This window comes from Ornithorhynchus anatinus, chromosome 3 (genome assembly GCF_004115215.2).
Source record: "Ornithorhynchus anatinus isolate Pmale09 chromosome 3, mOrnAna1.pri.v4, whole genome shotgun sequence".
NCBI classification, from domain to species: Eukaryota; Metazoa; Chordata; class Mammalia; order Monotremata; family Ornithorhynchidae; genus Ornithorhynchus; species Ornithorhynchus anatinus.
In genome coordinates this window covers 7,723,129-7,748,877 of record NC_041730.1, presented here as the reverse complement: position 1 = coordinate 7,748,877, position 25,749 = coordinate 7,723,129, and the positions used below count along the sequence as shown (strand labels likewise).

Sequence of the window (25,749 nt, the reverse complement as noted above, 5' to 3'; positions counted from 1 at the left end):
AGTCCCTTCACTTCTCTGGGCCTCAGTGAACGCCAGGGGGGACAGGGACTGTGTCCAACTTGATCGACTTGTATCTACCTCAGCCCTTAGATCCGTGTCCGCCACATAGTAAGGGCTGGTGGATAGAGCACAGGCCTGGGAGTCAGAAGGTCACGGGTTCCAATCCCGACTCTGCCACTTGTCCGCTGTGTGATCTTGGGCAAGTTATTCCACTTCTCTGGGCCTCGGTTGTCTCATCTGTAAAATGGGGATTCAGACTGTGAGCCCCATATGGGACAGGGACCGTGAGTTCCTTATCTTCCCTCCCAAACCCCGTCCTCTCCCTGACTTCCCCGTCACCGTAGACGGCACGGCCATCCCTCCCGTCTCACAGGCCCGCAACCGCGGTGTCACCCTTGACTCCGCTCTCTCATTCACCCCACACGTCACCCAAACCTGCCAGTCTCACCTTCACTCCGTGGCCAAGATCCGCCCTTTCCTCTCCGTCCGAACCGCTACCGTGTTAGTCCGGCCGCTCATCCTGTCCCGGCTGGATGACTGCCTCAGCCTCCTCTCTGATCTCCCATCCTCCCGTCTCTCCCCGCGTCGGTCCGTACTTCTCTCTGCTGTCCGGATGATCTTTCTACGGAAAGGCTCTGGGCACGTCACCCCCCTCCTCAAAAACCTCCAGCGGTTGCCTATCCACCTTCACGTGAAGTAAAAAACTCCTCATTCTTGGCTTCAGAGCCCCCCATCACCTCGCCCCTTCTAAGGTCACCTCCCTCCTCTCCTCCTCCATCCCAGTCCGCACGCTCCGCTCCTCTGCTCACCCCCTCACCGGGCCTCCTTCTCGCCCGTCCCGCCGTCGACCCCCGGCCCACGTCCCCCCGCTGTCCCGGGACGCCCTCCCTCCTCACCTCCGCCCAACTAGCTCTCTTCCCCTCTTCAAAGCCCTCCCGAGAGCTCACCTCCTCCAGGAGGCCTTCCCGGACTGAACCCTCCTTTTCCTCAGCTCCCTCTCCCCCCTACGTCACCTCGACTCCCTCCCTTCGCTCTACCCTTCTCCCCTCGCCACAGCACTTGAGTAAATATGTACGTCTTTAACTATTTATACGAATGCCCGTTTAATAATAATGTTGGCGTTTGTTAAGCGCTTACTATGTGCGGAGCACCGTTCTAAGCGCTGGGGTAGACACAGGGGAATCAGGTTGTCCCACGTGGGGCTCACGGTCTTCATCCCCATTTCACAGATGAGGGAACTGAGGCACCGAGAAGTGAAGTGACTCGCCCACAGTCACCCAGCTGACAAGTGGCAGAGCCGGGATTCGAACCCATGACCGCTGACTCCCAAGCCCGGGCTCTTTCCACTGAGCCACGCTGCTGCCCTAACCTGTTCTGACGCGTATGCGACTTTGTAATTCTATTTATTTATATCGACGCTACTGATGCCTGTCTACTTGTTGCGATGTCCGTCCCAGCGCTTAGAAGAGTGCTCGACTGATAGCGAGCGCTTAACAAATGCCATTATGATGATGATGTAGAGAAGCAGCGCGGCTTAGCGGAAAGAGAACAGGCTTGGGAGTCAGAGGTCGTGGGTTCTAATCCCCGTTCGGCCCCTTGTCCGCTGTGCGACTTGGGACAAGTCACTTCATTTCTCTGCGCCTCAGTTCCCTCATCTGTTAAATGGGGATGAAGACCGTGAGCCCCATGTGGGACAACCTGATGACCTTGTATCCACCCCAGCGCTTAGAACGGATGGATTAGACCGTGAGCCCGTCACTGGGCGGGGATCGTCTCTATCAGTCGCCGAATTATCCATTCCAAGCGCTTAGTACAGTGCTCTGCCCATGGTAAGCGCTCAATAAATACTATTGAATGAATGAACGAATGAATGAATAGTGCTCAGCACATAGTATGCGCAGAGAAGCAGTGTGGCTCAGTGGAAAGAGCCCGGGCTTGGGAGTCAGAGGTCATGGGTTCCAATCCTGCCTCTGCCACTTGTCAGCTGGGTGACTGTGGGCAAGTCACTTCACTTCTCGGCGCCTCAGTTACCTCATCTGTAAAATGGGGATTAACTGGGAGCCTCGTGTGGGACCACCCGATGACCCCAGCGCTTAGAACAGTGCTCTGCACATAGTAAGCGCTTAACAAATACCAACATTATTATTAGCAAGCACCATCATTACTGTAGAAGCAACGTGGCTCAGTGGAAAGAGCCCCGGCTTGGGAGTCAGAGGTCACGGGTTCAAATCCTGCCGCAGCCGCCTGTCAGCTGGGTGACTCTGGGCCAGCCACTTGACCTCTCGGTGCCCTCATCCGTCACATGGGGATGAAGAGTGGGAGCCCCCCGTGGGACCACCTGATGACCTCGTATCTCCCCCAGCGCTTAGAACAGTGCTTGGCACAGAGTAAGCGCTTGACAAGTGCCCTCATGATTATTGATAGTGAATCCTGCCAGGATTATTCTGAGCATGGTGGGGGGGGGGGGGGGGGAGGGGAGCTGAGGGGTCTGAGGGGTCTGAGGGGACTGAGGGGAGCTGAGGGGGGCTGAGGGAGCTGAGGGGAGCTGAGGGGAGCTGAGGGGAGCTGAGGGGTCTGAGGGGAGCTGAGGGGACTGAGGGGTCTGAGGGGAGCTGAGGGGACTGAGGGGAGCTGAGGGGGGCTGAGGGGGGCTGAGGGGTCTGAGGGGAGCTGAGGGGTCTGAGAGGAGCTGAGGGAGCTGAGGGGCCTGAGGGGAACTGAGGGGTCTGAGGGGAGCTGAGGGGACTGAGGGGAGCTGAGGGGGGCTGAGGGGGGCTGAGGGGAGCTGAGGGGTCTGAGGGGACTGAGGGGAACTGAGGGGTCTGATGGGAGCTGAGGGGTCTGAGAGGAGCTGAGGGAGCTGAGGGGCCTGAGGGGAACTGAGGGGTCTGAGGGGAGCTGAGGGGAGCTGAGGGGACTGAGGGGAGCTGAGGGGTCTGATGGGAGCTGAGGGAGCTGAGGGGTCTTGACCCCGCCCGGGCTCCCTGGCCCCGCCCCCTCCCTCCCCGGCCCCGCCCCTGACGTCACTGTCCCGCCCCGCCCCTGACCACGCCCACTTCCCTCCCGGCCCCGCCCCTGACGTCACTGCCCCCGCCCCGGCGCCCCCTCCCACCTCTGGCCCCGCCCCGGCGCGCTTGGCCCCGCCCCTTTCTGCTTCTTCTGGCCCCGCCCCTCTCCCGGCCCCGCCCCTCTCCCGGCCCCGCCCCCCGGCGCCCTCTGGCCCCTCCCGCCCGGGCTCCTGACCACGCCTCTTCTCTCTCCCGGCCCCGCCCCTTCCCATCCGGCCCCGCCCCTCGGGGTTTCCCGGCGTGTCATTGGCGGCGGCGCGGTGACGTCCCCGGGGGGGTGGAGCCTCCCCCTCCTCCCGCGGAGCCCGGCCCCGCCCCCCCCGCCCCGCACTCGCCCGCCGCCCTCCGCCCTCCGCCCGCCGCCCGCCGCCCGCAGCCATGGTGTCCCCCGTCACCGTGGTGAGCCGCCGGCGCCCCCACACCCACCTCTGGGGCTGTCTGTGTGTGTGTGTGTGTGTGTGTGTGTATGGGGGGTGGTCGGGGGGGTCCCCTCCAGGGAGAGCCCGGCGCCGCTGCGGCCCCTGTGTGTGCGTGTGCATCTGCGGGTGGGGGGATCAGAGGGCTCCGGGGGGCGGGGGGCGACCCCCGGGGGGAGGCCGGCTCCCTGCGCTCCGGGGCTTCGTGTGTGTCTCCGTGTGTGGGTGTGTTTGTGTGCATGCGGGAGGGGAGGGGAGGGGAGGGGAGGGGAGGGGCAGCCCCTCGAAGGAGGCCGGAGCCCCCCCCCCACCCCACCGCACCGTGTCTCTCTCTGTCTGTGGCTCTATGTGTGTGTGTGTGTGTGTCGGAGCGGGGGGGGAGGGGAGGGATGGGGGAGGGATGGGGGAGGGCAGCCCCCCCTCCCCCTCCCCCCAAAAAGGTCACTGGGAGGCAAAGCGGCGGCACGTCACCGCGAAGGCCGACGGCCCCTTGCATTCCTCCGCCCCGCCCCCCGGGACGGGGCCCACCGACCACAGGACGGGCCCCACGGAGGACAGGACAGGCCCCGCCGAGGACAGGACGGGCCCCGCCGAGGACAGGACAGGGCCCGCCGAGGACAGGACGGGCCCCACGGAGGACAGGACAGGGCCCGCCGAGGACAGGACAGGGCCCGCCGAGGATAGGACAGGGCCCTCTGAGGACAGGGCAGGGCCCGCCGAGGATAGGACAGGGCCCGCCGAGGACAGGACGGGGCCCACGCAGGACAGGACGGGGCCCGCCGAGGACGGGACGGGCCCCGCCGAGGCCGGGACAGACCCCACGGAGGACACGACGGTGCCCGCCGAAGACGGGAGGGCCCCACCGAGGACGGGGCGAGACCCACCGGGGACGGGACGGGGCTCACCGAGGACGGGACGGGCCCCACCGGGGACGGGACGGGGCCCCGAGCCAGCGCGGGCTCCGGGCCTGGACCGCTCCGTCAACCGCTTAGAAGAGCGCGGTACAGCGGGGGCGGGAGACGCCTCCCCCGCCCACGGCGCGTCCGAGGCCCAGGAGACGGTCCCGACCGGCCCCCGCGTCCGGCACCGCCGGCCTGCCCGGTGCCCTCGGCCGGCCCGGCCCCGGGAGCCGGGGGGAGGCGGCCGGGGGCGGAGGGGCCGCGCGTGTCCGTGTTTGCGTCCGAGCCTCCGTGCGTCTGTGACCTCTGGCGGGAGCGGTGTAGGTGTCGGCGACGTGACCTCCGTCCGAAATCTACGTCGGACGCGAGCTCGCCGTCGCGGACGGCGGGGATCCACGTATCCGAGCGCCGCGACGGCGACGGCCCTTGCGTCCGTCGAGCGCTTCCGATGTGTCGGGCGCCGTTCTGGGCGCCGGGGTCGACGGAAGGCGACCCGGGCCGGGCGCGGTCCCCGTCCGGCGCGAGGCACCTGCCCCACGTGGGCGGGAGAAGGGTTGAATCCTCATTTTACGGCTGAGGAAACCGAAGCGCGGGCGAGCGCGGCGATCCGCCCGAGGTCACGCGGCGGAGGAGTCGGGATTAGAACCCTAGACCTCGGACTCCCAGGCCCCGGGCTTTTTCCACTCGCTCACCGTGCTTCTGTACCGTGCGTCTCCCCTGGCTGCATTCATTCGTTCAACCCTACTTATCGAGCGTTTACTGTAGGCAGAGCACTGTACTGAGCGCTTGGGTAGTGCCCGCCCCTCCGAGGTCGGCGTACGGCTCGGCACACGGGAAGCGCGCGGCTCAGTGGGACGAGCCCGGGCTTCGGAGTCGGAGGTCGTGGGTTCGACCCCCCCCCGGCTCGGCCGCCCGTCGGCTGTGTGACCGTGGGCGAGTCGCTTCGCTTCTCTGGGCCTCAGTGACCTCATCTGGAAGATGGGGATTAACCGTGAGCCTCACGTGGGATGACCCGGTTACCCCGGCGCTTAGGACGGTGCTCTGCGCATAGTAAGCGCTTAACAAATGCCGACGTCGTTAAATCCCGGCGTTATCATTATATGGCGACCCCTCCCCTCTAGAGTGTAAGGTCACCGTGGGCAGGGAGTGTGTCCGTCCTATTGCGGTGCTGCACTCTCCCAAGGACTTAGTACGGCGCTCAGCACGTAGTAAGTGCTCGGTACACACAGTGTGACTGTGGGCAAGTCACTTCACTTCTCTGGGCCTCCGTGACCTCATCTGGAAAATGGGGATTAGAACCGTGAGCCCCACGTGGGACAGCCCGATTACCCCGTGTCCACCCCAGCGCTTAGAACGGTGCTCTGCGCACAGTAAGCGCTTAACAGATACCGACGTTATTATTCGGTCGACCGGCCGACCGACTGACCTGATGGGGGGAGGGAGAGAGAAAGAAAGCAAAGCACAGTGCGGTCCAGTGGCCAGAGCGACGGCCCGGGAGTCAGAACGTGCCTTCTAATCCCGCTCCTCCACGTGTCTGCTGGGTGACCTTGGGCAGGTCACTTCTCCGGGCCTCAGTTCCCTCATCTGGAAAACGGGGGTTAAGACCGCGAGCCCCGTGCGGGACAGGGACCGTGTCCGACCCGATTAGCTTCTATCTACCCCAGTGCTCAGAACGGCGCCCGGCACACGGTAGGCACTCGCCGGATGCCGTTGTTATCACTTTACGGTCAGTGGGCATGCGGCCCATGGAGGGAACGCGCCGTACTTCTCTCGGCCCTCCCCCGCCCCCCGCCGCGGGACCCAGCCGGATAGAGGAAGCGCCGCCCTGGCCCTCTGATCTCACTCTGGCCGCTGAGGCTCGGGAGTCCCAGGAGGAGGGGGCTGGGCTCCTCCCTCGGTTTCCCGGTCTGTGAAACGGGGGCAAGCCGGGAGGAAGAGGAAGGTTTTCTCCGGGCCGGGCACCGGCCCAGGCCTAGGCGAGGCGGCGGGGGGTTTCCTTCCGCCGCCGCGGGGGCCGGGAGCTGGGTCCATTCGAGTATTCTCCCCCTCCTGCCGCGGGCCCCGGACCTGGCCCCGGCCCCCGCCCCCCCCCCCCCGGCTTTCCCCTTCTCCCCCGGCCCCCCAGGACCCAGCCGTGCCTTCTCGTGGTTTGCTCCTCCCGGACCTCTCACGGGGCGAGACTGCTTTGGAGGGAAACTGAGGCCCGGGACAGGCCCCTTGGCCCGACCCCGGAGGCGGCCTTGCGCGGGGCCTGGGGCCGCGCCGCTCTCGCTTCGGGTCCCTTCCGTCCGTCCGTCCGTTCGGCCCGTCGTATTTACTGAGCTCTTACTGCGTGCGGAGCACTGTACCGGGCGCTTGGGAGAGTCCGACATCACGGTAAACGGACACGTTCCCCGCCCACAGCGAGCTTACGGGAGTCCGGAGGCCCCCGAGGCTCTCCCCAGCCCCAGGGGCAGGGGTTCAAACGCCCCCTCCGTTCCCCGACCTCGCTTCTGCGGGGATTCCCAGTCTGGGGCAGGGGGAGAGGAGGCAGGGCGTCTGCCTCGGCGTGGGGTTTCTCTTCCGGAGGAGGGGAGCTCCACACCTTCCTCTTCCCCCACACTCGAATCTCGCCGTTCGCTTAGGAGTCCCCGGTCCCCGTCTCTCCCCTCTTCAGGACCCTCTCCGGGTGGGTCGGGTGACGGGCAGCGAGGCCCCAAGGTCAGCGGGGCCTGGTGGTCGGGACTCGGGGCGGACGTAGCGACCCCCGCCTGGTGCCCACGATGCCCTCGTTTGGCCGGGGGGACCAGCGGGGGGTGGAGTGGGGGGCGGGAGAGGGACTGGCGTAGGTGAGCCCCCCCCCCCCGCCCCCACCCACATTCCTGCCACTCGTCGGCCGGGCGACCGCGGGCGAGTCACTTCACCCCTCCGGGCCTCGGTTCCCTCGTCGGCCAAACGGGGATTAACTGTGAGCCTCACTCGGGACGACCCGATGACCCCGCATCTACCCCAGCGCTTGGAACCGTGGCTCGGCGGCAGGGGCCCGGGCTTGGGAGTCGGAGGTCGTGGGTTCGGATCGCGGCTCTGCCGCCTGGCGGCTGGGTGACTGTGAGAAGCGGCGTGGCTCAGCGGAAAGAGCCCGGGCTTTGGAGTCGGAGGTCAGGAGTTCGGATCCCCGCTCTGGCACTTGTCAGCCGGGTGACCGTGGGCAAGTCACAACTTCTCCGCGCCTCAGTGACCTCCTCTGTCACATGGGGGTTAAGACCGTGAGCCCCACGTGGGACGACCTGATTCCCCTGTGTCTCCCCCAGCGCTCAGAACAGTGCTCGGCACTTAGTAAGCGCCTCACAAATACCAACATCATTATTCCTGGCCTCACCCGGCGGCGGGAGGGCCCGGAGCCTGCGGTGACTTGGCCGGGTCACCGGGCCGCCGAGGCGGGGACAGCTCTCCGAGCTTTCCCTGCTGACCCTTTTCCCCGAGCAGTGGTTCATTCGTTCATTCGGTCGTATTTATTGAGCGCCTACTGTGCGCAGAGCGCCGTACTAAGCGCTTGGGAGAGTACAGTAGAACAGTAGCCGGACACATTTGTCCCTCCCGGGCCCCGGGTCCTCCAGTGGGCGGCTCTGCTGAAGACCCCGTAAATCCAGCCCCCTAACCCTCTCCCCTCAGCCCCCCACCCCATGGGGCCGCCAGACCCGGACTGGCCCCGGGGCGGGGGACGGAGCACTGCGGGGGAGGAGATGACAGTAATAATGAAGTTACTTTTTAAGCGCGTACTCTGCGCCGAGCGCCGACGGAGGGCCGGCCCGGGCCGGCGATCTGGAGGCTCCCGGAGGCTCGTCCTGGGAGGGCGAGGAGTCCGCGAGGATTTTTCAGGGTGGATAGCAGACCCCGCGTTGTCCTCGGGTCTATCTGGAGGAGGGCAGAGAGTCGCCTTTTCTCCACCGGAGTCACCCGGGGGTGTTTAAAGCGGTTCTGAGGAACCCCCGCCCCACGTAGCTCTGGACTTGATACCTCCAGCCCGCCCCGGGCCGGCCGTTCGGATCTCCTCCCCCGTCCCGGCCTCCCCCGCCATCCCGCCCCCGCCTTTGGGCTCGGTTCGGTACCCCGGGCCCAGACGGGGACGCCGGGGTCCTATTTCCCCCGTCTCCTCCGCGGATCGGCGGGGCTGGTCTGACCGGTCCGTGCTGTGGCTCGGCGGTGGCCGGCCTCAGTTCCCTCACTTCAGAAATGGTCTCAGGACCGTCCGGTGGTGGGCGGGGCCGGGCCGGGCCCGGCCAACGGCCCGGCCGCCCGGCCGGAGGGCGTCAGCCTCGGCTCCCGGGCCCGGGCCCTGGCCCGGGATCGAGGAGCCGGGAGAGCCGGGGAGGCGGTCCTCTCCTCCTCCTCCCCCCCCCCGGATCTTCCCCGCGGACCGCCCCTCGGCCCTGACGAGACGCGCCCGGGTGCCCCGTCCCCTCTCTGTCCCCACCAGGTGAAGAGCGAGGGGCCCAAGCTCGTCCCCTTCTTCAAGGCCACGTGCGTGTACTTTGTGCTGTGGCTGCCGTCGGCCAGCCCGTCCTGGTTCAGCGCCCTCATCAAGTGCCTCCCCATCTTCAGCCTCTGGCTCTTCCTGCTGGCCCACGGGCTCGGCTTCCTGCTGGCCCACCCCAGCGCCAGCCGCATCTTCGCCGGGCTCGTCTTCTCCGCCGTGGGCGACGCCTTCCTCATCTGGCAGGACCAGGGCTACTTTGTGCACGGTCAGTGGCGGGGAGGGGGGCGGGGGCGGGGGCGGGGGCGGGGCCGCCCCGGGAGGCCGGCCCCCCTCACGGGGCCGTCCCCTCCTCTGTCGCCCCCCTCCCCGCCCGCCTCCAGGCCTGCTGATGTTTGCGGTGACCCACGTCCTCTACGCCTGGGCCTTCGGCACGCGTCCCCCGGCCCCGCGGCTGGGGCTGGTGATGGCGGCCCTGTCCGGCCTGAGCTACGCGCTCCTCTACCCGTACCTCAGCGGCGCCTTCACCTACCTGGTGGGGGCTTACGTGGCGCTGATCGGCTTCATGGGCTGGCGGGCCGTGGCGGGCGTGCGGCTGGGCGGGACCCTGTGGCGGTGGACGGAGCTGGCCGCCGGCGCCGGGGCCGTGCTCTTCATCGCCTCGGACCTGACCATCGCCGTCAACAAGTTCTGCTTCCCCGTGCCCTACGCCCGGGCGGTCATCATGTCCACCTACTACGCCGCCCAGATGCTCATCGCGCTGTCCGCGGTGGAGAGCCGGGACCAGGACGGCGGCCAGAGAGACTGAGGCGAGGACCTAGTGGGGACCTAGCGGGGACTCGGCTCGGGGAGCTCCGGACGGGCGGAGCCCTCCGGGACCCCCGGCCCCCGCCCGGGGCCGCCGGATGAATCGGGCCCGCCCGCCTCGGGCGGCCGGAGGCCGCCTCTCCCCGACGCCCCCCGCCTCCTCCGGTCGGGCCCGGGCCCCCGTGCCCGGTCCGGGCCGGGCCCCGCGGCGGCACCCGGCCTCTCCTACCGTCCCCCGGCTCGGCCGCAGCTGCGCACGTGGGACTCGGGAGGGTCTCGATTTAGAAGGGAGCCGGGGAGGCGATAGGCTGATTGCCCCGAAGGGGATCATCCTGTCGGGGCCACTGCCCCGAAGTTGGGGGGAGGCGCGCATCCCGCCCCTCCCTCTGCCTCTGGGCCAGATCCCCCTGCCCCCGGGCCAGGTGAGGGAGATCTGCGGGCAAGAGGCGCCCGGCGGTTCCCCGACCGCCCCGGGGAAGACGGACGAGGCCGGCCGGGCCGGCCCGAGGGCGGACCCGACGCCGGGGGGTCCCCGCCCCCTCCGGCCCCCTCCCTCCCCGCTGCCTCACACCCTCATCCGTGGTACTTGAACCGAGCTTGGAGCGGGGAGGGGGGTCCCCCCCGACCAGGGAGCCCTGGCAGTGGTCAAGCTGTGGTATCCCCTTGCCGGTCCATCCTGCTCCCCCAGAGGCCTCGTCCCCCCCCCCCCCCGGGGCGGGTTCAGCGCTCCCCAGCTGTCTCCGTCCCCATCTCCCGAGCCCGGGCGGAGCCAGGTCCCCCGTTCCCGGGGCCAGAGGATTCAGGCGTCCGTCCGCCGTGGCCCTGTCTCCGAGGGGTGAGGGCGGGAGCGGGAGGGGAGGCCTGGCCCCCAGACCGTCGAACCGAGGAATCGCCCCCGCCGGGACCCGAACCTTCCGAGCGGGGGCCGAGGGGAGGAGGGAGGGAAGAGCCTAGCCCCTGGGGGACCCCCCCCCCCCGCCCCGCCCCCGCCCCCGCTTTCCTTCCCGCCCCTCCTCGGTGGGTCCACGGTGCCCGGGGCAGGGGGCCGGAGGGCGCCGAGGCACGTACAATGCAAACAGACCGCGGCGGGAAACCCCGGCGGAATCGTCGCTCGTGTGTGAACGATAAATAATAAACCAGGGCCCGCGGCCCCCCCGGCCTCTTGTCCCTTGGCTGGGCTCGGGTGGGGGCCGGCGGGGCCCCGGCCTGGAGCCGGATTTCCGGGGAGAGGCCGGGGGCTTCCCCGCTTCCAGGGGAGCGAGCCGAGCCAGGCCCGTGGCCGCTGCGAGAGAAGGGGTCTCGTTCACCCCCGGCCCCCCGGCCCGAGGCCCGAGGGAGAGTCGTTTCAGTCGCGCCCTCCCCGCCGACTGGGCCGATCAACCGGTGGATCAAGAACATTTATTGAGCACCCGGGGGGGTGCAGAGCAACTCTACCGAGCGCTACCAACGAAGCGGTTGAGACGATGACCGCCCTCAAGAGCTCAGCAAGGAGCGGGCGCCGAGAGGAGACCCCAACCCCTGGGGACCGGAGGTCTCCCGGTGCCGCCGGGCGCGTCTCCCCCTCCGGCGCGGGGCGGAGCTCACATGAGGTGCTTGGATTTCCGCTGCAGACTCTCCGCCACGGCCGCCAGGATGGCTTTGTCGTCTTTGTCTGGGAAGCGGAAGGGCGCCACGTCACCCGAGACGCCTGCCGGGCCCCGGGAGACCCGGCTGGGGCTGCCCCCTTGCCCCAAGACCTGAGCCCGTGAGCTCGTTGCGGGCGGGCGGAGTCGACCGAGAAGCAGCTCGGCGGTTAGAGCGCGGGCCTGGGAGTCGGCGGCACCTGGGTTTGAGCCCCAGGTCCGCCACGTGTCTGCCGTGTGACCCAGACTGGGTCACCTGACTTCTCCGGGCCCGTTACTTCATCTGTAAAATGGGGCTTACGAGCGGGAGCCCCATGCGTGGGCAGGGAGGGGTCCAACCTGATCAACCTAAATGGGGGGTTGGCACGTTAGTGAGCGCTTAATCGTCATCCTGCTCTTGCAGGGCTCAGTACGGTGGGCGTACCCCTCCGGCCGCTCGGTACGGGTCCCGCACCCGGTAAGCCCCCGACGGACACCGGTGACGACGACGGCCGTCCCCGGGCGGACCGGTTCCCTCCCACCTCCATCCTCCCCTCCTCCCGGCCCCGGCCGGGGCCCGGGCCGGAGGGGGAAGGGACCGCCTCTCCCCCGGGGCCGCCCTCACCGTAGACGTCAGGCCCGCAGCTGCTCTTGTCCTTGCCCAGCTCGTTCTCGATGAGCCACGCTGTAGGTGCCGCTGTCCTTGAGGGTGCAGTGGGGATGACCAGGGTGCAGACGCCGCTGTGGAGTTGTACCAGAACTTGGTGTCAGGCAGGTGATGTTTGACGTTGTCCTTGTAGAGGGTGACGGTGGGCCGCGGGGACCCCAGGAAGGCGCAGCTCATGGTGCAGTCGTTGCCTCGCAGCACCGTGTGCGACTTGAGCTTCGTGATGAAGCGGGGGGCCCGGCGCCAGTCCTTCTGCGCGTACGGCCGGAGCTTGGAGCTCAGGTCCTCGACTGCGGGGGCGGGGACGGACGGACGGAGAGGGGAGGGAGGGGGCTCAGCGCCGGCCCGGGCCCCTGCGGCCCGACCCCCCCCCCCCGGGAGAGCCGGGAAGGGGCAACCCGCCCCTCCGAGGAGAGGACGCCCAGGCCAGTCCTCTGCACACGGTCAGCGCTCTGGAAATTTCCCACCGATTGGGAGGGGGACGGGGGCAGGGCAGGCCCTCGGACTGGGGGCGCGGGACGGAGCCACCGGAGCCCAAGGAGGGGGCGTCACTGCCAGGGCAGAGGGGCAGCACAGCTGAGTGGATCGTCCACCCCGGGCCCCCGATCGGTACCGGGGCCCGAGCCGACGGAGGCGGAGAGGGAGGGAGGCGGCGGGACTGGGGGAAAGAGCCCGGGGCTGGAAGTCGGGGGATCTGGGTTCTAGTCCCAGCTCTGCCCCGGGCCTGCTGTGTGGCCTGGGGTGAGTCGCTTGACCCCTCTGGGCCTCGGTTCCCTCCTCCGTAGGACGGGGATGAGGGCGTCAAACCCTCCCTCCCGCTCAGGGCTGTTGGGAGGATAAAAGGAGGCGGCCGGTGGGAAGGCGCTTCTTTTTTCACGGTATTGGTTAGACGCTCACTGCGTGCCGGGCGCTGTACCGGGCACCGGGGCAGATCCAAGCTAATCGCGTTGGACACGATCCCTGGCCCACGCCAGGCTCCCGGTCGTAATCCCCGTTTTACAGCCGAGGGATCCGAGGCCCGGACAGGGGGGGCCGACCCGCCCGAGGTCACGCGGCGGACGACCGGCGGACCCGGGATTAGAACCCGAGTCCTTCCGACTCCCAGGCCCGTTCTCCGTCCATTGGGCCGCCCTGCTACCCTCGAGCAGGGGGAGGGGGGACAGCTGGTCTCGAGGCCTCGGGGTCAGGGGTCAGAACTCCGCCCTCTCCCTGCTTCGGTCCTTCTCGCTCCCGGGACCGGGGGTCCTGACTCGCCCCTCGCCCCCTCCCCCCCCCTCCTGCCCCCAGGAGGCCCCCAGCCCCCCCACCCTTCAGTGGCACGGGGGGTCCCTCCCGGGCTCACTCTCGTCCTTGTTGACCAGCCAGGTGTCCTTGGAGTCGAGCGGGTCGCTGTCCCCGATCTCGTTCCGGGCCAGCACGCGGAAGTAGTACCTGCGTCCGGGCAGCAGGCCCGGTGACCGTTGTACTTGTTGCTGAACACCCGCTCGGCGGCCGTGAACCAGGTGGCCGTGCTGGCGTCCCGCTTCATGATGACATAATGCGCCTGGCCGTCCTCCTGCACGTCCGGGCTGTGCTCCCAGCTCAGCGTCACCGTGTTGGGCACCTCCTCGAAGAGCCTCAGGTCCGTCGGCGGCCGCGGGAAATCTGGGGACCGCCGCCCCGCTCAGCCGAGGGCCGCCGGTTCTGTCCGGCCCCCTGCCCCGGGGCTGGGCACCCCGGCCCCCGGCCCAAGAAGGTGGAAGCGTTGCGTGCTTCCTCTCCTCTTCCTTCCCCTCCCCTCTTTCCTTCCCTCTCTTTTCCCTTCCCTCCTTCTTTCCTCCCTCTTCCCTCTCTCTTCCCTCCCCTCGCCTCTCCCTCCCTTACTACGTGCCAGGCTCTCGTAAAGTGCCAAGGGAGATACGAGATGGGCGGAAACGGTCCCCGTCCCGCATAAAGTTCGCTCTTCCCTTCCTCTCCGCCCTGCCCCGGGAGTTCCCCCGCGAAGCAGCGTGGCTCAGTGGAAAGAGCCCGGGCTTCGGAGTCAGAGGTCACGGGTTCGACTCCCGGCTCCGCCGCTCGTCAGCTCTGTGACCGTGGGCGAGTCGCTTCTCTGGGCCTCAGTGACCTCGTCTGTCAAACGGGGATTCACTGCGAGCCTCACGTGGGACGACCCGAGGACCCCCGTATCTCCCCCAGCGCTCAGAACGGTGCTCTGCCCAGAGTAAGCGCTTAACAGAAACCAACGTTATTATTAAGAAGCCCACCTCCTGCCCTCCATCTTCCACTGGGTTTCGGCCTTAGGCTGCCCAGTGCCACCCAGTCGGGCCATTAACCTTCCAGATTCCCCCCCTCAGCCTGGAGGAGGAGGAAGAGGAGGAAGAGGAGAAGGAGCAGTCTCAAGGCCTTCACATCCATCTCCTTTTACTCGACTATTTCCCCATCTGTGATTTATTTTAATGCCCCTCTCCCCCCGTAGACCATAAGCTCCTCGTGGGTAGAGTAGCTCCGCGGTCTGTCGTACCGAGCGCGGTGCTGGGTACTCCCATAAGCGCTCGGTGTATATGATGACGATAACGACGGTATCCGTTAAGCGCTTACTATGTGCCGAGCACCGTTCTAAGCACCGGGGTGGAGACGGGGTGATCGGGTGGTCCCACGTGGGGCTCCCGGTCTTCATCCCCGTTTTGCAGATGAGGTCACTGAGGCCCAGAGAAGTGAAGCGACTTGCCCGAAGTCCCGCAGCCGATCGGCGGCGGAGTCGGGATTAGAACCCGCGACCTCCGACTCCCAAGCCCGGCCTCTTGCCACTGAAGCCACGCTGCTCGCTATTGTATATCCAGAATATTATTATACTTAGTTATACAAGTACCATAGTTACACAGTCAGTTATTGGGTATACAATTTGTCGCTGAATTGTACTTCCCAAGCGCTCGGTCCAGTGCTCCGCACCCAGTGAGCGCTCAGTGAATACGCTCGAATGAGTGAATGCAGTCGACCGATTAACTGATGGGTCCCGGAGGGAATGGGAACAGCACTGAATGAGCCCCACTTTAGGACCAGCAAGCGTCGAGGTAGTTCTTGGGTGCCCACGTAGTAATATTAGTAATAACACTAATGACGATTGGGGTATTTATGCGCTTACTTTGGGCCAAGCACCGTTCTGAGCGCTGGGGTGGACACAAGATAATCAGGCTGGATCCGGTCCCTGTCCCACACGGGGCTCACCGTCTCCATCCTCGTTTCACAGATGAGCTAAGTGAGGCCCAGAGAAGTGAACCGGCTTGTCCGAGGTCACACAGTAGACACGTGGCGGAGCTGGGATCAGAACCCACGCCCTCTGGCTCCCAGGCCCGGGCTCTTGCCACTGGGCCGTATGGTACCGATGGCATTTACTGAGCTCCCCTCCTAGTAGCCGCGCTAGTAACATCAGCATCTATGGCTCACCCGGTTATTAACGATAATAACGGCGATGATGCTATTTGTTAGGCACTTACTAGGTGCCGAGCACTGTACTAAGCGCCGGGGTGCATACAAGCAAATCGGGTTGGACACGGTCCCTGTCCCGCACGGGGCTTACAGCCTCAATCCCCATTTTACAGATGAGGAAACTGAGGCCCAGACAAGCCAAGTGGCTTGCCCAAGGTCGCCCAGCAGACGAGTGGCGGAGGCGGGATGAGAACCCAGGACCTTCTGATTCCTAGGCCCGTGCTCTATCCACTAGTAATCGTGTTGGTATTCGTATCTGTTAAGTGCTTACTCCGTGCAGAGCACTGTACTAAGCGCTGGGGTAGATGCAAGGTAATCAGGTCGGCCCACGTGAGGCCCACGGTTAATCCCCATTTGACAGATGAGGGGACCGAGGCCCCCGAGAAGTGAAGCGACTCGCCCACGGTCACCCAGCTGCCGAGTGGCAGGGCCGGGATTCGAACCCATGACTCCCGACTCCCAAGCCCGGGCTCTTGCCGCTACACCCCGCTGCTCCTCGTCGGGGCAGCGCACCGCGCGAGGTGGGCTGGGAAGCCCCCACTAGACCGTGAGCCCGCCGTGGGCAGGGGTCGTCTCTCTTGGTTGCTGAATAGTACTCTCCCAAGCGCTTAGTACAGTGCTCTGCACACAGTAGGCGCTCAATCAGTACGATGGAATGAATGAATGAATGAATGAATGAATGAGTGAAGAAATGACACACTCCTTGCCCACTAGGAGCCGACTCGCTGGCGGGGGAGATGACCCCGGTTGATTCAGTGAGTTCGCCGTGGGCAGGAATGTGTCCGTTGCTGTACCGTACTCTCCCAAGCCTTCAGTTCAGTGCTCCGCACGCAGCGAGCGCTCAATAGGTACGATTGAATGAGTTCAGCCCTCCCCCCGGGTTTCCCACCCCGCCCTCCGAATCGTCCGTCTCCTCCAGCCCCTCTCTCCTGGGCCTCTCCGTCCGGCGCGCCCGCTCGCTCTGCCTTCCGCCGCCCCGACTCCGTCCGGCCCGATTAGCCTGTGTCTACCCCGGCGCTCCCGACGGTGCCCGACCAATCCCCCGACGACTGGCGTCGTCACCACGGTGCGGCCACCTCGCGCCCTCCGGCCTACCCGCCACGCGCACGTGGACGTCGTAGTGCGCCTCCCCGAACTCGTTTTGCAGCTGGATGCGGTAGACGCCCGAGTCCCCCCGCTTGGTGCTGTTGATGAGGAACTGGGAGTGGTTCTTGCTCTTGGTGATGGTCTCCCGGCCCTTGGTGGGGATCCCGTTCTTCTTCCAGACCACGCCGGGTGGGGGGGAGCCCTGGGGGACAGACGGGGTCCGGCGTGGGCCCGGGGAACGGACGGACACGGCGGGCTCCTCTCGGCACCGTCCCCCGGGCCGGGGCCCTTGGCCCGGGGGTTGGGGGTGTCGTCGCCCCTCGGCTTTCCGCCCCCCGGGTGGCCCGGGGGGGGGGGGGCAGGGAGGGAGGGAGGCGGGGAGCTGGGGCTGTTTCGGGTGCAGGCGGCAACTCACGGTGAAGGAAGCGTGGATGCACAGGGCAGTGCCCGCCCGGACCACCATGTGACTACTTAGCCTGCCACCGAGGTCAAACTTGGGGGCGGCTAGAGGCCAGGGAGGAGGGAGAGAGAGAGAGAGACAGAGAGAGACAGAGAGTCGGACGACGGCCAAGGGCAAGGCGAAGCCCTTGGCTATCCTCTTCCCTCCCCTTCCCAGCTTGCTCCAGCCTCCCGCTGAGGAGATCTGGTTCCAAGCCCCGGGAATCCTGTCCCGACTCCCGATCTGTGCCCCCCTACCCGCTCCGCCCATCAGCCCCGCCTGGGGCCTTAATGTTATTAACACGATCATAATAACTGTGGTATTTGTTAAGCGCCGGACTGAGCGCCGGGGTAGGTTCACGACGATCAGGTCGGACACGGTCCCTAGCCCACGTGGGGCCCGCGGTCTTAATCCCCGTTTTACAGTTGAGGGAACCGAGGCCCAGGGAAGTGAAGTGCCTGGCCCAGGGTCACGCAGCGGACCGGTGTCGGAGCCGGCATTGGAACCCGGGTCCTCCGACTCCAAAACCCCTGCCCTCTCCGCTAGGCCACGCTGCTCCCCGCCGCCCGGAGCCCTCGGGAGAGAGTCCGCTGCAGTTCGGTTAGAAATGATCCCTGCCCTCTGGGAGCTTATTCATTCGATCGGATTTATCGAGCGCTTACTGTGTGCAGGGCACCGTACCGAGCGCTTATGGCCCGGCGGGGACGGCTCGCCCTCAGCGGAAACCCAGAGCGGCAGTTCCCCCTCTCCGGCCCGGGTCGGCGGGGTCGGGAGGGGGTGGGGATGGCGTCGAGGGGGTGGGGCCCCACCCCCGGGCCTGCCCGTCTCGGGGGGAGGGTGGTCGCCGGCCTCTCACCCGGGGGGGCATGGCCCGGACCCCCTCGTCCAGCTCCACGGGCTCCCCGACGCCCGCCTCGTTGACGGCGCGGATGCGGAAGAGGTACGTCTGCCGCTCGGTCAGGCCGCCCACGGTGTAGCAGGTGCCGGAGATGGGGATCTTGGTGCAGCGGGACCAGTCCCTGCTGTCCTCCGCCCGCATCTCCAGGATGTAGCCCGAGGGCGGGTCCCCCTCGGCGGGCTCCCGCCAGGCCAGGGAGATGCTGGAGTTGGAGGAGTCGGACACGTGCAGGCCCTGCACCGGGCCCGGGGGCTCTGCAACGGGCCCGACCGGCCGGGCCGTGAGCGGAGCCGGGCCCGCGCCCGCGGCCCCCGGCCGGCCCCGGTTGCCACCCGGCCTTCTGTCACTCAACCCGCCATCCAACCTTGCCACCCGCCACTCGCCCCGTCGCTCACCCCTTCACCCGGCACCTCATCATCCATCACTCCAGGACCCGTCACCCACCACCCTGTCACCCGCCATACACCCCGTTACCCGTACCTCACCCCTTCATCGGTCACCTCATCGCCCACCACTCCGTTACCCATCGCTCACCCCGTCACCCGCCACTCACCCCGTCGCCCGCCTCCTTGTCCCCCGCCACTCTCCCCATCACCTGTCACCCCATCAGCCGCCACTCATCCCATCGCCCGTCACCTTGGCACCTGCCGCTCCGTTACCCATCGCTTGCCCCGCCGCCCACCACTCACCCCGTCACTCCCCCCGCCCTGCCACGCACCCGAGCCGTCCGACGGTACCCACACGGGCAAGGTGTCGTCGCGGAATCGACTACGTGGGCACGTGCGGACCGCCCTTCCCTCTCAGGGGACCCCGCCCTGACCCCCCCCCAGGGGGAGAGAGGGGCCCGGGCAGAGCGAGGAAGGGATCCCCGCGGGGCCCGCCTCCCTCCGGCCCGCACTCACTGATGGGGTCCTTGGCCACGACAGAGTTGGAGGGGCTGCTGGGTTGCCCGGGACCCGCGCGGTTCACCGGGATGACGCGGAACTCATACTCGGTGTCCTCCAGGAGACCGGTCACCGTGCACTTGGTGTCTGCGGCGAGGCCACGGGGCGAACGATCGATGATATTATCATCGTCATTAGCATTATCATTATGGTATCTGTTAAGCGTTTACTATATGCCAAGCACTGTTCTGAGCACTGGGGTAGATTCAAGTTAGTCAGGTTGGACACAATCCCCGTCCCACTTAGGGTTCACACTCTTCGTCCTCATTTCCCAGATGAGGGAACCGAGGCCCCGAGAAGCAAAGTGATTTCATTCATTCATTCAGTCGTACCGAACGCTTACCGTGTGCAGAGCGCTGTACTGAGCGCTCGGAACGGACAGTTCAGCAGCAGATAGAGGCAATCCCTACCCAACAACGGGCTCCCAGTCTAGAAGACTTGCCCGAGGTCACACACCAGACAAGTGGCGGAGGCTGGATTAGAACCCAGGTCCTCCTGACTCCCAGGCCCGGGCTCTAGCCACTAGGCCAGGCTGCTTCTCGTGTGACCTCGGGCCAGTCTGTGCCTCAGTTCCCTCAACTGGAAAATGGGGATAAAGACTGTGAGCCCTACGTGGGGCGGGGACTGTGTCCAAACTGGAGTTCTCGTGCTCCTCCCCCAGTGGTTAGTACAATGCCTGGCACCTAGTAGGCACTTACCAAATGCCACAGTTATTATCTTTATTATTATTCCAACCACTTAATATGTGTAACCTCGAGCAAGGCACTTCACTTCTCTGTGCCTCAGTCACCTCGTCTGGAAAAATGGGGATTGAGACTGGGCCCGACGTGGGACCGGGGACCGCGTCCATCCCAACTCGCTTGTACTCCTCCCCGAGCCGGGCGCGGCGCTTGACAAATAACACAATTATTATTGTCATTATTATTAATAAGGGTGGTGCCTGTTAAGCGCTCACCGTGTGCCAGACCCTGCACTTCTCTGACCTACTCCCCCCGTCCCCCCAAGCCTCCCCAATCCCGCCCGTCCGGGACCGCTGACCCGGGATGGGGTCCCGGTTGAAGGGCACCCAGAGGTTGCTCCCCTTCTTCCTCCGTTCCACGAAGTAGCCGATCACCGGCGAGCCCCCGTCGTGCGTGGGCGGGTTCCAGGTGATGGTGATGGCGTCCTTGGTCACGTCGGTCGCGTGGGGCTGGGACGTCAGCCCGGGGGGCTCTGGGGTGGACATCCGGCCCCCAGAGAGGAGAGGGTCAGGCACCCCGACTCCCAGGGCCGGGCCTCAGACCTCCTCTCTCCCTTTCTTTCCGAGCCCCGATACCTAACCGCCGTCCAGTTGTGCCCCCCCAACTCCGTGAGGCAAGATGGGGGGACGCACAGGGCCCGGGGCGAGGCCAGTCGATCGCGTTTATTGAGCGCTTACTGTGTGCGGAGCACCGTGCTAAGCGCTCGGGAGAGTACTGTACAACGATAAACAGCGTGGCCTGGTGGGTAGAGCACGGGCCTGGGAGTCCGAAGGGTCACGGATTCTAATCCCAGCTCCGCCACTTGTCCGCTCAGACAACTCACTGCACTTCTCTGCTCCTCACTCACCTCAGCTGCCCAGTGGGGATTGAGACCGTGAGCCCCACGCGGGACAAGGACTCTGTCCAACCCAATTTGCCTGTATCCACCCCAGCGCTCAGTACCGTGCCCGGCACGTAGTAAGCGCTTAACGAATACCGCAGTTATCATCAGACAGACACGTTCCCTGCCCACGACGAGCTTACGGTCCAGAAGGGGAGACGGATATTGATAGACATAGAGAGATAAATAACGCTGGGGGTGGGAGCCCGGGGCGGGGACGAAGGGGGGCCCGCCCGCCCCCGGGACTGACCGACGGGGTCGCCGGCGAACACCTCGTCGCTCTCCAGCGGCTCGCTGACGCCCTCGGAGTTGACGGCGCGGATGCGGAACTGGTAGGCCCTGCCCTCCTCCACCTTGTCGGTGGCGAAGTTGGTGAGGCCTCCCTCCACCTCTCCCACCTTGATCCAGGACTTCTTCCCGGCCGCCCGGCGCTCGATCACGAACTGGGTCACCGGCTTCCCCCCGTTGTCCTTGGGCGCCTTCCACTTGAGGTTCACCCGCTGGCCCGTCAGCTCCAGGAACTCCACCTTCCCCTGCGGCGGCTTCGGCTTGTCTGGGGGGCGGCGGGGGGCGGGGGTCAGGGCGGGCACCCCGGGGCCCTCCGCTGACCCCGACCCTCCCCCGAGGGAGAGTCTGAGGCCTCCTGGGCAGGGCCTCCCCCCTTCCCGGGGATCGGGGACCAGCCCGTGGGCAGCCGGCTAGACGTGTCTTCGGGGGGCCGGGGGCTACACCGGAAAGACCGTGGCCCCTCGCCAGCCATTCTTAAGCATGCTCAGGCACACTAGGTCCATATGGGAAGCCTCGCTCCTTTCCTGCCCCTTCATTCGTTCAACGGTATTTATCGAGCGCTTACTCTGTGCAGGGCACTGTCCCGGGCGCTTGGAATGGACAATTCGGCAACAGATAGAGACCATCCCCGCCCAGTGACGGGCTCGCGGTCTAATCGGGGGAGGCGGACGGACAAAAACAAGACAACTTAATCGCGATGAATAGAATCAAGGGGACGGACACCTCATTAACAAAAATAAATCGGCTAATAAAAATATATGCAAATGAGCACGCCTTCCCGCCATAGCGAGCATGCTCAGATGAAGTAGATCCATATAATAAAAATAATGGGGGTATTTGTGAAGCGCTTACTATGTGCCAAGCACTGTTCTAAGCGCTGGGGTAGGTGGAACAGGGACTGTGTCCAACCCGATCGGCTTGTTTCCACCCCAGTGCTTACTACAGTGCCCGGCACGCAGTGCAAGCACTTAACAAATACCACAGTGATTATCATCATTATCGTTGCACAGGGAATCAGATTGGACACGGTCCCTGTCCCATGTGGGGTTCACAGCCTCCCCCCCCCCCCATTTTACAGACGAGGGAACCGAGGCCCAGAGAAGTGAGGCGACTTTCCCAAGGTCACACAACAGATAAGTGGAGGATCTGGGGTTAGAACCCATGACCTTCAGACTCCCAGGCCCGGGTTCTACTCACTTTGCCATGCATAATAATAATCATAATAATAATTTTGGTATTTGTTAAGCGCTTACTATGTGCCAAGCACTGTTCTAAGTGCTGGGGTTAGTACAAGGTAATCAGGTTGTCTCACGTGGGGCTCACAGTCTTCATCCCCATTTTACAGATGAGGTAACTGAGGCACAGAGAAGTGAAGTGACTTGCCCAAAGTCACACAGCTGATAAGAGCTGGGATTAGAACCCATGACCTCTGACTCCCAAGCCCGGGCTCTTGGGCCCCACTCCTTTGCTGCCTATCCCCCCCGCCCCCCCCCCCCCCCCGTAATAATGACTTTATGTGAACCCGTTACTGGGCAGGGATCGTCTCTATCTGTTGCCGAACCGGACATTCCAAGCGCTTAGTACGGTGCTCCGCACACAGTAAGCGCTCGTTGAATACTACTGAATTTATCTATTTTGATGCTATCGACGCTCGTCTACTTGCTTTGTTTTGCTGTCCGTCTCCCCCCTTCTAGACCGCGAGCCCGTCGTTGGGTAGGGATGGTCTCTATCTGTTGCCCAATTGTACTTTCCGAGCGCTTAGTCCAGTGGTCTGCACGCGGTAAGCGCTCAATAAATACGACTGAACGAATGAATGAATGAACCGGGGTATTTGTTAAGCACTTACTAGGAGCCAAGCACTGTACTACGCGCTGAGGTAGAGAACAAGATCATCGGGTCCCTCATGGGGCTCCCTCTCTGATTAGGAGGGAGGGCAGGTAACGAATCCCCATTTTACAAATGAGGGAACTGAAGCCCAGAGAAGGGAAGTGACTTGCCCAGGGTCACACAGCAGGCAAGTGGGAGAGGTGGGGTGAGAACCCAGGTTGTCTGACGCCCGGGCCCGGGCCCTTTCCACTAGGCCACATGCTTCGTACAGTGCTCCGCACCCAGTAAGCGCTCAATAAATACGATTTAATAATGCTTCTTTTTAGTGGGCGTGCTCAGATGTAGAATGGCTCCATGGGAAGCCCAACTCCTTGACCTCCCCCTCCCCGAGCCATACAAGAAGCAGCGTGGCTCGGTGGCCAGAGCCCGCGCTTGGGAGTCGGAGGTCATGGGTTCTAATCCCGGCTCCCCCACTCAGCAGCTGTGTGGCTTTGGGCAGGTCGCTTCGCTTCTCTGGGCCTCAGTTCCCTCATCTGTAAATGAGGATCAAGACTCTGAGCCCCACGTGGGACGATCCGATAACCCCGTATCTACCTCAGCGCTTAGAACGGTGCTCGGCACACAGTACGCACACAACGGATACCGTCATAATTACGAGAAGCGGCCAGGCTTAATGGAAAGAGCCCGGGCGTGGGAGTCAGAGGTCATGGGTTCTAATCCCGGCTCCTCCGCTTATCGGCTGTGTGGCTTTGGGCAAGTCGCTTCACTTCTCTGGGCCTCGGTGACCTCATCTGTAAAATGAGGATTAAGACTGTGAGCCCCACGTGGGACGATCTGATAACCTTGTATCTCCCCCAGCGCTTAGAACAGTGCCCGGCACGTAGTAAGCGCTCAACAAATACCATTATCACCTCACCTCTCTGTGCCTCAGTTCTCTCCCTCCGTAAAATGGGGATTGGAACCGTGAGCCCCACACGGGACAGGGTCTGGGTCCGATTCCACTTGCTCCTCCCCGCCCCAGCGCTTAGTAGAGCGCCCGGCGCACTGTAAGCGCTTAACAAACACCGCCGTCGTCGTCGTCGTCGTCGTCAGGTGCGGAGTGGCTTTGGGTGGGGGTGGGGCGTGCCTCGGTTTCCCCCTCCTCCCCTTCCCCCGCCCCCTCGGGGGGCCCCGTACCGAGCACGCTGAGATGCAGGGTGGCCGTGGCGGTGCCGAAGTCGTTCTTGAGCTTGAGCAGGACGGCGCCGCTGTCCTCGCGCACGCAGTCCCGGATGATCAGCAGGGCTTGGTCCGGCGTCCGCTCCATGGTCACCCGCTCTTCCTCCGTCACCTCCATCCCGTCCTTGTACCACGTCACCTTGGGCAGCGGCTTGCCCCGGAAGGGCACCTTGATGTAGGCCGTCTGACCCACCTTCACCGTCACCGGGTGGGTGGCCAGCGCCTCCAGAACCGACGGGTCGACGAAGGGAGGGTCTGCAGAGCGGGCGGGCGGCAGGAGGAGGGGGCATCAGCGTGTCTGCTGCCCCATCAAACAGACCCGGGCCAACTTAATAATACTAATTACGGTGTTTGTACGCGCTTACTGTGTGCCAGACACTCTTCTAAGAGCGGGGGTGGATACGAGTTAATCGGGTGGAACACGGTCCTCGTCCCACGTGGGGCTCGCACTCTTATCCCCACGTTACAGCCGAGGGAACTGAGGCCCGGAGGAGTGAAGTGATTTGCCCACCGGCAGACGTGTGACGGAGTTGTGATTAGAACCCGGGTCCTTCCGACTCCCAGGGCTCTAACCACTAAGCCACGCTGCTTTCTGTCTACTTCTCCACCCACCCACGGAGAGATGGCTGCTACTCCTCGACTCTGCCGACCTCCTCCTCCACCATACCGCGCCCACTCACCGACTCGGTCACACCCTCGATCTCGTCATCTCCTACCGCTGCACTATCTCCTCACTCACCGACTCTGAAATCCCTCTCTCTGACCATAACCTTCTCACCTGCCTCATCTCTCACACTCCCTCCCCCTGCAGATCTTCGCTACTGCCCCACAGAGACCTCCGCTCTCTCGATCCCATCCGTCTTTCCAATAGCATCTCTCCTCACCTCGCCGCCCTGTCCTCTCTTCCCACTCTCGACGATCGGGTCTCCGCTCTCGACTCCACCCTCTCTACTCATCTCGACTCTCTCGCCCCCCTTTCCCTCTGCCGCTCTCGCTCCACTAACCCACGGCCCCGGATCGCCTCCTCCGTCCGCCTCCTACGCTCCTATGCTCGAGCTGCCGAGCGCCGCTGGCGAAAGTCCAAGCACCGAGCCGACCTCACACACTTCAAATTTATCCTTTCCTGCCTTAACTCTGCCCTCTCCTCCGCCAGGCAAAGCTTCTTCTCCTCCCTCATCGACACCCATGCCCGTCACCCCCGCCGATCGTTCCGGACCTTTAACTCTCTCCTTAGGCCCCCTGTTCCTCCCCCTCCCCCATCTCTCACCCCTAATGATCTGGCCACCTATTTCCTCACGAAATCAACACGATCAGGTCTGAGCTCCCCAAAGTCACCCCTCCGCCTCTCCCCTCCCCCCCAACGACCCCCTCCCCTACTTTCCCATCCTTCCCTGCAGTATCCTCAGAGGAGATCTCCTCCCTCCTCGCAAGCGCCACCCCCTCCACCCGCGCCTCGGACCCCATTCCCTCTCACCTTCTTAAAACCATCGCCCCTGCCCTCCTCCCTTCCTTAACTTCTATTTTTAACCACTCGATCTCCAAGGGCTCCTTCCCCTCTGCCTTCAAACACGCCCACGTCTCCCCCATCCTAAAAAAACCCGCTCTTGACCTCACTTCCCCCTCCAGTTATCGTCCTATCTCCCTACTACCCTTCCTTTCCAAAATCTTAGAACGAGTCGTCTACAATCGATGCCTAGAATTCCTTAACTCCCATTCTCTCCCAGACCCCCTCCGATCTGGCTTCCGTCCCCTCCGCTCTACCGAGACTGCTCTCTCTAAGGTCACCCGTGACCTCCTTCTTGCCAAATCCAATGGCTCCTACTCCATTCTGATCCTCCTTGACCTCTCTGCTGCCTTTGACACTGTCGACCGTCCCCTCCTCCTCCATACCTTATCTCACCTTGGCTTCACGGACTCTGTCCTCTCCCGGTTCTCCTCTCACCTCTCTGGCCGATCATTCTCGGTCTCCTACGCCGGAGCCTCCTCCCCCTCCCATCCTTTAACTGTTGGAGTTCCTCAAGGGTCAGTTCTTGGCCCTCTTCTGTTCTCCATT

General features: G+C 64.7%; 2 protein-coding genes across 2 annotated transcripts in view; one reads left to right on the top strand and one right to left on the bottom strand.

The window, feature by feature from the left end:
* Positions 1-3,419: 3,419 nt before the first annotated feature.
* TMEM86A (transmembrane protein 86A) lies at positions 3,420-9,746 on the top strand. Its single transcript, XM_029059239.1, has 3 exons — positions 3,420-3,467; positions 8,840-9,104; positions 9,220-9,746. Exons 1-3 carry the CDS (start codon positions 3,447-3,449, stop codon positions 9,642-9,644), a joined length of 711 nt encoding a protein of 236 aa, XP_028915072.1. The 5' UTR covers positions 3,420-3,446; the 3' UTR covers positions 9,645-9,746.
* Positions 9,747-11,027: 1,281 nt separating this feature from the next.
* The window catches only part of IGSF22 (immunoglobulin superfamily member 22), a 35,467-nt gene continuing 20,745 nt past the window's right edge, over positions 11,028-25,749 (bottom strand). The window contains 12 exon segments of the mRNA XM_029061696.1: positions 11,028-11,294; positions 11,870-11,986; positions 11,989-12,201; positions 13,254-13,368; positions 13,371-13,555; positions 16,472-16,664; positions 16,878-16,966; positions 17,751-18,053; positions 18,702-18,830; positions 19,782-19,955; positions 20,614-20,916; positions 23,655-23,951. Coding sequence (XP_028917529.1) covers positions 11,224-11,294; positions 11,870-11,986; positions 11,989-12,201; positions 13,254-13,368; positions 13,371-13,555; positions 16,472-16,664; positions 16,878-16,966; positions 17,751-18,053; positions 18,702-18,830; positions 19,782-19,955; positions 20,614-20,916; positions 23,655-23,951 — 2,189 coding nt within the window. The 3' untranslated portion in view covers positions 11,028-11,223.

Excerpts from the sequence above, each read along its gene's own strand:
- TMEM86A (XM_029059239.1), top strand. The coding sequence starts at position 3,447 with ATGGTGTCCCCCGTCACCGTG. Across the intron at positions 3,468-8,839 it reads TGGTGTCCCCCGTCACCGTG|GTGAAGAGCGAGGGGCCCAA; the intron begins GTGAGCCGCCGG and ends TGTCCCCACCAG. Across the intron at positions 9,105-9,219 it reads CCAGGGCTACTTTGTGCACG|GCCTGCTGATGTTTGCGGTG; the intron begins GTCAGTGGCGGG and ends GCCCGCCTCCAG.